Source organism: Salvelinus fontinalis, unplaced genomic scaffold, assembly GCF_029448725.1.
Source record: "Salvelinus fontinalis isolate EN_2023a unplaced genomic scaffold, ASM2944872v1 scaffold_2481, whole genome shotgun sequence".
Taxonomy (NCBI): Eukaryota; Metazoa; Chordata; class Actinopteri; order Salmoniformes; family Salmonidae; genus Salvelinus; species Salvelinus fontinalis.
In genome coordinates, this window is record NW_026602690.1 from 1 (window position 1) to 12,776 (window position 12,776).

The following is a 12,776-nucleotide window of genomic DNA, read 5'->3' on the forward strand; positions in this document are numbered from 1 at the left end:
ATTGTATGTCTCTAGGATCTCTCCATCCATTAATCTGTTGTATGTCTCTAGGATCTCTCCATCCATTAATCTGTTGTATGTCTCTAGGATCTCTCCATCCATTAACCCATTGTATGTCTCTAGGATCTCTCCATCCATTAATCTGTTGTATGTCTCTAGGATCTCTCCATCCATTAATCTGTTGTATGTCTCTAGGATCTCTCCATCCATTAACCCATTGTATGTCTCTAGGATCTCTCCATCCATTAACCCATTGTATGTCTCTAGGATCTCTCCATCCATTAACCCATTGTATGTCTCTAGGATCTCTCCATCCATTAACCCATTGTATGTCTCTAGGATCTCTCCATCCATTAACCCATTGTATGTCTCTAGGATCTCTCCATCCATTAACCCATTGTATGTCTCTAGGATCTCTCCATCCATTAACCCATTGTATGTCTCTAGGATCTCTCCATCCATTAACCCATTGTGTCTCTCTAGGATCTCTCCATCCATTAACCCATTGTATGTCTCTAGGATCTCTCCATCCATTAATCTGTTGTATGTCTCTAGGATCTCTCCATCCATTAATCTGTTGTATGTCTCTAGGATCTCTCCATCCATTAACCCATTGTATGTCTCTAGGATCTCTCCATCCATTAACCCATTGTATGTCTCTAGGATCTCTCCATCCATTAATCTGTTGTATGTCTCTAGGATCTCTCCATCCATTAATCTGTTGTATGTCTCTAGGATCTCTCCATCCATTAACCCATTGTATGTCTCTAGGATCTCTCCATCCATTAACCCATTGTATGTCTCTAGGATCTCTCCATCCATTAACCCGTTGTATGTCTCTAGGATCGTTGCTACCTGTGTCTGATGGGGGCTCTTCAGTTAGACCTTGGTGGGGCTCCAGCAGGACCAGCTGGTACAGGGAAGACGGAGACCACTAAGGACCTGGCCAAGGCTCTGTCCATCCAGTGTGTTGTCTTCAACTGTTCTGATGGACTGGACTACAAGGTACTGATTAGACTTACCAGCACAGAACCTTCTATTCCAGGGCTTCCCAAACTCAGTCCTGCCCTAGCACTGCACGGCTGAGTCAAGTAATCAGAGCTTGATGATGAGTTGGTTATTTCAATCAGCTGTGTAGTGCTAAGGCAAAAACCAAACCGAGTTTGGGAAACCCTGTTCTCTCCCCCTCTTCCTTTACCCTTCTAATCCTAACCCTCTTTCTCTCTCTCTGTCTCTCTCTCTCTCCTATTCTCTTTGTTTTACCCAGACACTAACACTAGGGGACAGTGTCACCACAGCAGTGGATCTTCAAAATGAAGGATTCTGTTATATTCCTGCTCTCTGCTGAACCAATCACCTGTCTGTGTTTCAGATGATGGGGAAGTTCTTCAGTGGTCTGGCCCAATCAGGGGCCTGGTGCTGTTTTGATGAGTTTAACCGCATCGACATCGAGGTGCTGTCTGTCATCGCCCAGCAACTCATTACTATCCGCAATGCCAAGATGGCCAAGGTATACCCTCCCCTTTTAGAATATCTTTACATTTGGAAACTGGGTGGTTCGAGCCCTGAATGCTGATTGGCTGAAAGCCGTGGTATATGAGACGGTATACCACGTGTATAACAAAATTATGTTAATGATGCTAATTATGTTAATAACCAGTTTATAGTAGCATTAAGGCAACTCTGGGTTTGTGGTATATGACCAATATACCACGGCTAAGGGCTGTATCCAGGCATTCTGCGTTGCGTCGTGCATAAGAACAGCCCTTAGCCGTGGTATATTGGCCAATAACCAATAACCACTCTACCTAAGAAAACGAGATGGTAGATGCTCACAACCTGGTTTAGTCCTCCGTGTCATGTGGTCTCTGTCTTGTAGCTGTCCAGGTTCATGTTTGAGGGCAGAGAGATCAAGCTGGTGATGACATGTGCTGCCTTCATCACTATGAACCCAGGCTACGCTGGACGCACTGAGCTCCCTGACAACCTCAAAGCCCTGTTCAGACCCATAGCCATGATGGTGCCCAACTATGCCCTGATCGCTGAGGTAACTGGGGGGCTGGGGATGTGTTACGGTACTGTGGTCATTTGTAGCTGGGGAGATAATTGACTTCCGTTTCTCCCCGTCCTGCTTCCATTCTCTCCTCCCCCATCCTCCTCCTCTAGGTGATCCTCTACTCTGAGGGTTTTGAGTCCAGTAAGACGCTGGCCTGTAAGATGACCTCTCTCTCCTCTAGGTGATCCTCTACTCTGAGGGTTTTGAGTCCAGTAAGACGCTGGCCCGTAAGATCTCTCTCTCTCTCCTCTAGGTGATCCTCTACTCTGAGGGTTTTGAGTCCAGTAAGACGCTGGCCCGTAAGATCTCTCTCTCTCTCCTCTAGGTGATCCTCTACTCTGAGGGTTTTGAGTCCAGTAAGACGCTGGCCCGTAAGATCTCTCTCTCTCTCCTCTAGGTGATCCTCTACTCTAAGGGTTTTGAGTCCAGTAAGACGCTGGCCTATAAGATGACCTCTCTCTCTCTCCTCTAGGTGATCCTCTACTCTGAGGGTTTTGAGTCCAGTAAGACGCTGGCCTGTAAGATGACCTCTCTCTCCTCTAGGTGATCCTCTACTCTGAGGGTTTTGAGTCCAGTAAGACGCTGGCCTATAAGATGACCTCTCTCTCTCTCCTCTAGGTGATCCTCTACTTTGAGGGTTTTGAGTCCAGTAAGACGCTGGCCTGTAAGATGACCTCTCTCTCCTCTAGGTGATCCTCTACTCTGAGGGTTTTGAGTCCAGTAAGACGCTGGCCTATAAGATGACCTCTCTCTCTCTCCTCTAGGTGATCCTCTACTCTGAGGGTTTTGAGTCCAGTAAGACGCTGGCCTGTAAGATGACCTCTCTCTCTCTCCTCTAGGTGATCCTCTACTCTGAGGGTTTTGAGTCCAGTAAGACGCTGGCCCGTAAGAACTCTCTCTCTCTCCTCTAGGTGATCCTCTACTCTGAGGGTTTTGAGTCCAGTAAGACGCTGGCCTATAAGATGACCTCTCTCTCTCCTCTAGGTGATCCTCTACTCTGAGGGTTTTGAGTCCAGTAAGACGCTGGCCCGTAAGATGACCCAGATGTACAAGCTGTGTTCTGAGCAGCTTTCCCAACAGGACCACTACGACTTCGGCATGAGGGCCGTCAAGTCTGTCCTCGTCATGGCAGGGTAGGACCCACAGGGGGTGCTATTCTATACCGGGCTAGGGTAGGACACAACGTTGTACCCACCCTGTTCAATCAAACTTGCAAACCGGTATCTGTTAGATTTTGGGGGTAAAAAACAAGGTACTTTTGAACTCGTCATGACCAGATAGGACACAGAGAGAAAAACAGAACTCTATTCAATCAAAACCACAAGCCGGTATCTGACAGTTTCTGGGCTTATGAAAAAAACAAGGTAAAGGTCGCTTTATGTACAATTCAGATTGAACCGATGTTCAGTTTTATCCTCATAGTGCCGTTTACAGATCCCCCTCTACCCAGAACCCTCTACCCAGAACCCTCTACCCAGAACCCTCTACCCAGAACCCTCTACCCAGAACCCACTACCCAGAACCCTCTACCCAGAACCCTCTACTCAGAACCCTCTACCCAGAACCCTCTACTCAGAACCCTCTACCCAGAACCCTCTACCCAGAACCCTCTACCCAGAACCCACTACCCAGAACCCTCTACCCAGAACCCTCTACTCAGAACCCTCTACCCAGAACCCTCTACCCAGAACCCTCTACCCAGAACCCTCTACCCAGAAACCTCTACCCAGAACCCTCTACCCAGAACCCTCTACCCAGAACCCTCTACCCAAAAACCTCTACCCAAAAACCTCTACCCAGAACTCTCTACTCTTACGCATTTTATAGGCAGTTCTATGCAAATGTGAATCTTTGAGCAGCGTTCCCAATGGCACCATATTCCCTATGCAGTGCACTACTTCTGACCAGCTTTATATAGGGAATAGGGTGCCATTTCGGACACAGACCTTTTTGTCAAAGCTGAGAGTGACACAGTGCAGGAGGGTGACAGGAAGAGCAGACTAGACGAGGGAAAGCCTTGTTTCCTCTCTGCAGGGATGACTCAGAGAGAATAGGATAGTAGCATAGGACATCCTGCCTGGTCTACTGACACATTCCTCATCAGATGACAGCTCCCTGACAGGAAGGACTGAGACACTATATCAACATCATATTAAAGATGATTGGCATCATTCAGATCCTCCTGGTCCAGATGTAGTGATTTCCCCTGTCTGTCCCATCCATCATGCTCCTGGTCCAGATGTGGTAGTGATTTCCCCTGTCTGTCTCATCCATCACGCTCCTGGTCCAGATGTAGTGATTTCCCCTGTCTTTCCCATCCATCATGCTCCTGGTCCAGATGTAGTGATTTCCCCTGTCTGTCCCATCCATCACGCTCCTGGTCCAGATGTAGTGATTTCCCCTGTCTTTCCCATCCATCATGCTCCTGGTCCAGATGTAGTGATTTCCCCTGTCTTTCCCATCCATCATGCTCCTGGTACAGATGTAGTGATTTCCCCTGTCTGTCCCATCCATCATGCTCCTGGTCCAGATGTAGTGATTTCCCCTGTCTTTCCCATCCATCATGCTCCTGGTCCAGATGTAGTGATTTCCCCTGTCTGTCCCATCCATCATGCTCCTGGTCCAGATGTAGTGATTTCCCCTGTCTTTCCCATCCATCATGCTCCTGGTCCAGATGTAGTGATTTCCCCTGTCTTTCCCATCCATCAGGCTCCTGGTCCAGATGTAGTGATTTCCCCTGTCTGTCCCATCCATCACGCTCCTGGTCCAGATGTAGTGATTTCCCCTGTCTTTCCCATCCATCACGTTTTATCCCAGATTGACTCACGTAGCTATTGTCTTGTCACAGGGTGAGCTGTTCATTTTACAGGTGTGTGAGTAACAAACCCTCTTGCTGTCTTTAGAGCCACCCTCTTCTGTATGTCTCATTCACTTTTTACTGCCGCTGTAAATCCAATGTAATGGGCCTGCCATTATCACCCTGTGTGTGTGTGTGTGTGTGTGTGTGTGTGTGTGTGTGTGTGTGTGTGTGTGTGTGTGTGTGTGTGTGTGTGTGTGTGTGTGTGTGTGTGTGTGTGTGTGTGTGTGTGTGTGTGTGTGTGTGTGTGTGTGTGTGTGTGTGTGTGTGTGTTACAGCACTCCACATTATTAATGAATTGGTTGGTGAACAGCCACTGGGGAATCATCTTCCACCTTGATTAGCCGAGCTCTGGGAAACAAGGGAGGGAGGATGAGAGGCAGAGTAAAGGGAGACGAGAGGAATTCACTTCTATCTGACAACCTCCAACCACGCTGTGTGTGTCTGCATGTGTGTTTGTGTGTAAAAGAGAGATGGTGAGTGTGTTTAAAGTGATGTATTCAGTACAGCGACCTTTAGACAACCCAGTGATGTATTCAGTTCAGTGACCTTTAGATGACCCGGTGATGTATTCAGTTCAGTGACCTTTAGATGACCCAGTGATGTATTCAGTACAGTGCCCTTTAGACGACCCAGTGATGTATTCAGTACAGTGACCTTTAGACGACCCAGTGATGTATTCAGTTCAGTGACCTTTAGACGACCCAGTGATGTATTCAGTTCAGTGACCTTTAGATGACCCAGTGATGTATTCAGTTCAGTGACCTTTTTGACGACCCAGTGATGTATTCAGTTCAGTGACCTTTAGATGACCCAGTGATGTATTCAGTTCAGTGACCTTTAGATGACCCAGTGATGTATTCAGTTCAGTGACCTTTAGATGACCCAGTGATGTATTCAGTTCAGTGATCTTTAGACGACCCAGTGATGTATTCAGTTCAGTGACCTTTAGATGACCCAGTGATGTATTCAGTACAGTGACCTTTAGATGACCCAGTGATGTATTCAGTACAGTGACCTTTAGACGACCCAGTGATGTATTCAGTTCAGTGACCTTTAGATGACCCGGTGATGTATTCAGTTCAGTGACCTTTAGATGACCCAGTGATGTATTCAGTACAGTGCCCTTTAGACGACCCAGTGATGTATTCAGTACAGTGCCCTTTAGACGACCCAGTGATGTATTCAGTTCAGTGACCTTTAGACGACCCAGTGATGTATTCAGTTCAGTGACCTTTAGACGACCCAGTGATGTATTCAGTACAGTGACCTTTAGAAGACCCAGTGATGTATTCAGTTCAGTGACCTTTAGATGACCCAGTGATGTATTCAGTTCAGTGACCTTTTTGACGACCCAGTGATGTATTCAGTTCAGTGACCTTTAGATGACCCAGTGATGTATTCAGTTCAGTGACCTTTAGACGACCCAGTGATGTATTCAGTTCAGTGACCTTTTTGACGACCCAGTGATGTATTCAGTACAGTGACCTTTAGATGACCCAGTGATGTATTCAGTTCAGTGACCTTTAGATGACCCAGTGATGTATTCAGTACAGTGACCTTTAGATGACCCAGTGATGTATTCAGTACAGTGACCTTTAGACGACCCAGTGATGTATTCAGTTCAGTGACCTTTAGATGACCAAGTGATGTATTCAGTTCAGTGACCTTTAGATGACCCAGTGATGTATTCAGTTCAGTGACCTTTAGATGACCAAGTGATGTATTCAGTTCAGTGACCTTTAGACGACCCAGTGATGTAGTCAGTTCAGTGACCTTTAGATGACCCAGTGATGTATTCAGTTCAGTGACCTTTAGATGACCCAGTGTTGTATTCAGTTCAGTGACCTTTAGACGACCCAGTGATGTATTCAGTGTATTCAAATGGAATTGGCCCGACCCATGTTAACTACAACTTCAAAAATGCAGTGTCTCTGAAGAGAGAGGGACCCCCATATTTATAGAGAATGTATTGTGTGTGTGTGTGATCCCCTGCAGCTCTCTGAAGAGAGAGAACCCCCACCTGAGTGAAGACGTGGTTCTGATCAGGGCTCTGAGAGACTCCAATCTGCCCAAGTTCCTCACAGACGATGCTGCGCTCTTTGGGTGAGAGAACACGCACAGACCCTGACACACACACACACACACACACACACACAGACACACACACACAGACACGCAGACACAGACACAGACACAGACACACACACACACACACACACACACACACACACACACACACACACACACACACACACACACACACACACACACACACACACACACCACACACACACACTCACACTCACACTCACACTCACACACACAGAGACAAACTAATTGTGTCTCACAGCTAATGTTACAGCACTATGGAGAAGAATAGAACGTTGCACTGTTATACGTTCATGATGCCTTACTGCAGACTCTGAAGTGTGTGTTTGTCCGAATGACAGTTCTGTGTGTTTGTATATTCTCTGCTCTAGTGGCATCATGTCTGACCTGTTCCCTGGCGTGTCCATCCCTGAACATGACTACGGTGTTCTCCAAACCACCATCCTGGAGTCTCTAGTGAAACGCAACCTGCAGCCCCTACCCAGCATGACCAACAAGGTACTGACTGCCCCTACCCAGCATGACCAACAAGGTACTGACTGCCCCTACCCAGCATGACCAACAAGATACTGACTGCCCCTACCCAGCATGACCAGGTACTGACTGCCCCTACCCAGCATGACCAACAAGGTACTGACTGCCCCTACCCAGCATGACCAACAAGGTACTGACTGACCCTACCCAGCATGACCAACAAGGTACTGACTGACCCTACCCAGCATGACCAACAAGGTACTGACTGACCCTACCCAGCATGACCAACAAGGTACTGACTGATCCTACCCAGCATGACCAACAAGGTACTGACTGACCCTACCCAGCATGACCAACAAGGTACTGACTGACCCTACCCAGCATGACCAACAAGGTACTGACTGCCCCTACCCAGCATGACCAACAAGGTACTGACTGACCCTACCCAGCATGACCAACAAGGTACAGACTGACCCTACCCAGCATGACCAACAAGGTACTGACTGACCCTACCCAGCATGACCAACAAGGTACTGACTGCCCCTACCCAGCATGACCAACAAGGTACAGACTGACCCTACCCAGCATGACCAACAAGGTACTGACTGCCCCTACCCAGCATGACCAACAAGGTACTGACTGACCCTACCCAGCATGACCAACAAGGTACTGACTGCCCCTACCCAGCATGACCAACAAGGTACAGACTGACCCTACCCAGCATGACGCACAAGGTACTGACTGACCCTACCCAGCATGACACACAAGGTACTGGCTGCCCTTACCCATCATGACCAACAAGGTACTGACTGACCCTACCCAGCATGACCAACAAGGTACTGACTGCCCCTACCCAGCATGACCAACAAGGTACTGACTGACCCTACCCAGCATGACCAACAAGGTACTGACTGACCCTACCCAGCATGACCAACAAGGTACTGACTGACCCTACCCAGCATGACACACAAGGTACTGACTGCCCTTACCCAGCATGACCAACAAGGTACTGACTGACCCTACCCAGCATGACCAACAAGGTACTGACTGACCCTACCCAGCATGACCAACAAGGTACTGACTGACCCTACCCAGCATGACCAACAAGGTACAGACTGACCCTACACAGCATGACCAACAAGGTACTGACTGACCCTACCCAGCATGACAAGGTACTGACTGACCCTACCCAGCATGACCAACAAGGTACTGACTGCCCCTACCCAGCATGACCAACAAGGTACTGACTGCCCCTACCCAGCATGACCAACAAGGTACTGACTGCCCCTACCCAGCATAACCAGGTACTGACTGCCCCTACCCAGCATGACCAACAAGGTACTGACTGCCCCTACCCAGCATGACCAGGTACTGACTGCCCCTACCCAGCATAACCAACAAGGTACAGACTGACCCTACCCAGCATGACCAGGTACTGACTTCCCCTACCCAGCATAACCAACAAGGTACAGACTGACCCTACCCAGCATAACCAACAAGGTACTGACTGACCCTACCCAGCATAACCAACAAGGTACAGATTGACCCTACCCAGCATGACGCACAAGGTACTGAATGCCCCTACCCAGCATGACCAGGTACTGACTGCCCCTACCCAGCATGACCAACAAGGTACTGACTGCCCCTACCCAGCATGACCAACAAGGTACTGACTGACCCTACCCAGCATGACCAACAAGGTACAGACTGACCCTACCCAGCATGACGCACAAGGTACAGACTGACCCTACCCAGCATGACGCACAAGGTACTGACTGACCCTACCCAGCATGACGCACAAGGTACTGACTGCCCCTACCCAGCATGACGCACAAGGTACTGAATGACCCTACCCAGCATGACGCACAAGGTACTGACTGACCCTACCCAGCATGACGCACAAGGTACTGACTGCCCCTACCCTGCATGACGCACAAGGTACTGAATGACCCTACCCAGCATGACGCACAAGGTACAGACTGACCCTACCCAGCATGACGCACAAGGTACTGACTGACCCTACCCAGCATGACGCACAAGGTACTGACTGACCCTACCCAGCATGACCAGCAAGGTACTGACTGACCCTACCCAGCATGACCAACAAGGTACAGACTGACCCTACCCAGCATAACCAACAAGGTACAGACTGACCCTACCCAGCATAACCAACAAGGTACAGACTGACCCTACCCAGCATGACCAACAAGGTACTGACTGCCCCTACCCAGCATGACCAACAAGGTACTGACTGCCCCTACCCAGCATGACCAACAAGGTACTGACTGCCCCTACCCAGCATGCCCAGGTACTGACTGACCCTACCCAGCATAACCAACAAGGTACAGACTGACCCTACCCAGCATAACCAACAAGGTACTGACTGACCCTACCCAGCATAACCAACAAGGTACAGACTGACCCTACCCAGCATGACCAGGTACTGACTTCCCCTACCCAGCATAACCAACAAGGTACAGACTGACCCTACCCAGCATGACCAGGTACTGACTGCCCCTACCCAGCATAACCAACAAGGTACAGACTGACCCTACCCAGCATGACCAGGTACTGACTTCCCATACCCAGCATAACCAACAAGGTACAGACTGACCCTACCCAGCATGACCAGGTACTGACTGCCCCTACCCAGCATGACCAACAAGGTACTGACTGACCCTACCCAGCATGACCAACAAGGTACAGACTGACCCTACCCAGCATGACCAACAAGGTACTGACTGACCCTACCCAGCATGACCAACAAGGTACTGACTGCCCCTACCCAGCATGACCAACAAGGTACAGACTGACCCTACCCAGCATGACCAACAAGGTACTGACTGCCCCTACCCAGCATGACCAACAAGGTACTGACTGACCCTACCCAGCATGACCAACAAGGTACTGACTGCCCCTACCCAGCATGACCAACAAGGTACAGACTGACCCTACCCAGCATGACGCACAAGGTACTGACTGACCCTACCCAGCATGACACACAAGGTACTGGCTGCCCTTACCCATCATGACCAACAAGGTACTGACTGACCCTACCCAGCATGACCAACAAGGTACTGACTGCCCCTACCCAGCATGACCAACAAGGTACTGACTGACCCTACCCAGCATGACCAACAAGGTACTGACTGACCCTACCCAGCATGACCAACAAGGTACTGACTGACCCTACCCAGCATGACACACAAGGTACTGACTGCCCTTACCCAGCATGACCAACAAGGTACTGACTGACCCTACCCAGCATGACCAACAAGGTACTGACTGACCCTACCCAGCATGACCAACAAGGTACTGACTGACCCTACCCAGCATGACCAACAAGGTACAGACTGACCCTACACAGCATGACCAACAAGGTACTGACTGACCCTACCCAGCATGACAAGGTACTGACTGACCCTACCCAGCATGACCAACAAGGTACTGACTGCCCCTACCCAGCATGACCAACAAGGTACTGACTGCCCCTACCCAGCATGACCAACAAGGTACTGACTGCCCCTACCCAGCATAACCAGGTACTGACTGCCCCTACCCAGCATGACCAACAAGGTACTGACTGCCCCTACCCAGCATGACCAGGTACTGACTGCCCCTACCCAGCATAACCAACAAGGTACAGACTGACCCTACCCAGCATGACCAGGTACTGACTTCCCCTACCCAGCATAACCAACAAGGTACAGACTGACCCTACCCAGCATAACCAACAAGGTACTGACTGACCCTACCCAGCATAACCAACAAGGTACAGATTGACCCTACCCAGCATGACGCACAAGGTACTGAATGCCCCTACCCAGCATGACCAGGTACTGACTGCCCCTACCCAGCATGACCAACAAGGTACTGACTGCCCCTACCCAGCATGACCAACAAGGTACTGACTGACCCTACCCAGCATGACCAACAAGGTACAGACTGACCCTACCCAGCATGACGCACAAGGTACAGACTGACCCTACCCAGCATGACGCACAAGGTACTGACTGACCCTACCCAGCATGACGCACAAGGTACTGAATGACCCTACCCAGCATGACGCACAAGGTACTGACTGACCCTACCCAGCATGACGCACAAGGTACTGACTGCCCCTACCCTGCATGACGCACAAGGTACTGAATGACCCTACCCAGCATGACGCACAAGGTACAGACTGACCCTACCCAGCATGACGCACAAGGTACTGACTGACCCTACCCAGCATGACGCACAAGGTACTGACTGACCCTACCCAGCATGACCAGCAAGGTACTGACTGACCCTACCCAGCATGACCAACAAGGTACAGACTGACCCTACCCAGCATAACCAACAAGGTACAGACTGACCCTACCCAGCATAACCAACAAGGTACAGACTGACCCTACCCAGCATGACCAACAAGGTACTGACTGCCCCTACCCAGCATGACCAACAAGGTACTGACTGCCCCTACCCAGCATGACCAACAAGGTACTGACTGCCCCTACCCAGCATGCCCAGGTACTGACTGACCCTACCCAGCATAACCAACAAGGTACAGACTGACCCTACCCAGCATAACCAACAAGGTACTGACTGACCCTACCCAGCATAACCAACAAGGTACAGACTGACCCTACCCAGCATGACCAGGTACTGACTTCCCCTACCCAGCATAACCAACAAGGTACAGACTGACCCTACCCAGCATGACCAGGTACTGACTGCCCCTACCCAGCATAACCAACAAGGTACAGACTGACCCTACCCAGCATGACCAGGTACTGACTTCCCATACCCAGCATAACCAACAAGGTACAGACTGACCCTACCCAGCATGACCAGGTACTGACTGCCCCTACCCAGCATAACCAACAAGGTACAGACTGACCCTACCCAGCATGACCAGGTACTGACTTCCCCTACCCAGCATAACCAACAAGGTACAGACTGACCCTACCCAGCATGACCAGGTACTGACTGCCCCTACCCAGCATAACCAACAAGGTACAGACTGACCCTACCCAGCATAACCAACAAGGTACTGACTGCCCCTACCCAGCATGACCAACAAGGTACTGACTGCCCCTACCCAGCATGCCCAGGTACTGACTGACCCTACCCAGCATAACCAACAAGGTACTGACTGCCCCTACCCAGCATGACCAACAAGGTACTGACTGACCCTACCCAGCATGACCAACAAGGTACTGACTGACCCTACCCAGCATAACCAACAAGGTACAGATTGACCCTACCCAGCATGACCAGGTACTGACTGCCCCT

The 12,776-nt window shown here is 49.9% G+C and overlaps 1 protein-coding gene across 1 annotated transcript; it reads left to right on the forward strand.

Moving 5' to 3' along the window:
• Positions 1-843: 843 nt before the first annotated feature.
• On the forward strand, positions 844-7,509 carry LOC129850923 (dynein axonemal heavy chain 6; the record flags this gene model as incomplete). The annotated part of the gene is made up of 7 exons (XM_055917090.1): positions 844-1,005; positions 1,373-1,510; positions 1,880-2,047; positions 2,167-2,208; positions 3,041-3,189; positions 6,912-7,019; positions 7,397-7,509. Coding segments are annotated over 7 exons (880 nt in total), but the record flags the coding sequence as incomplete, so codon positions are not given.
• Positions 7,510-12,776: the final 5,267 nt, after the last annotated feature.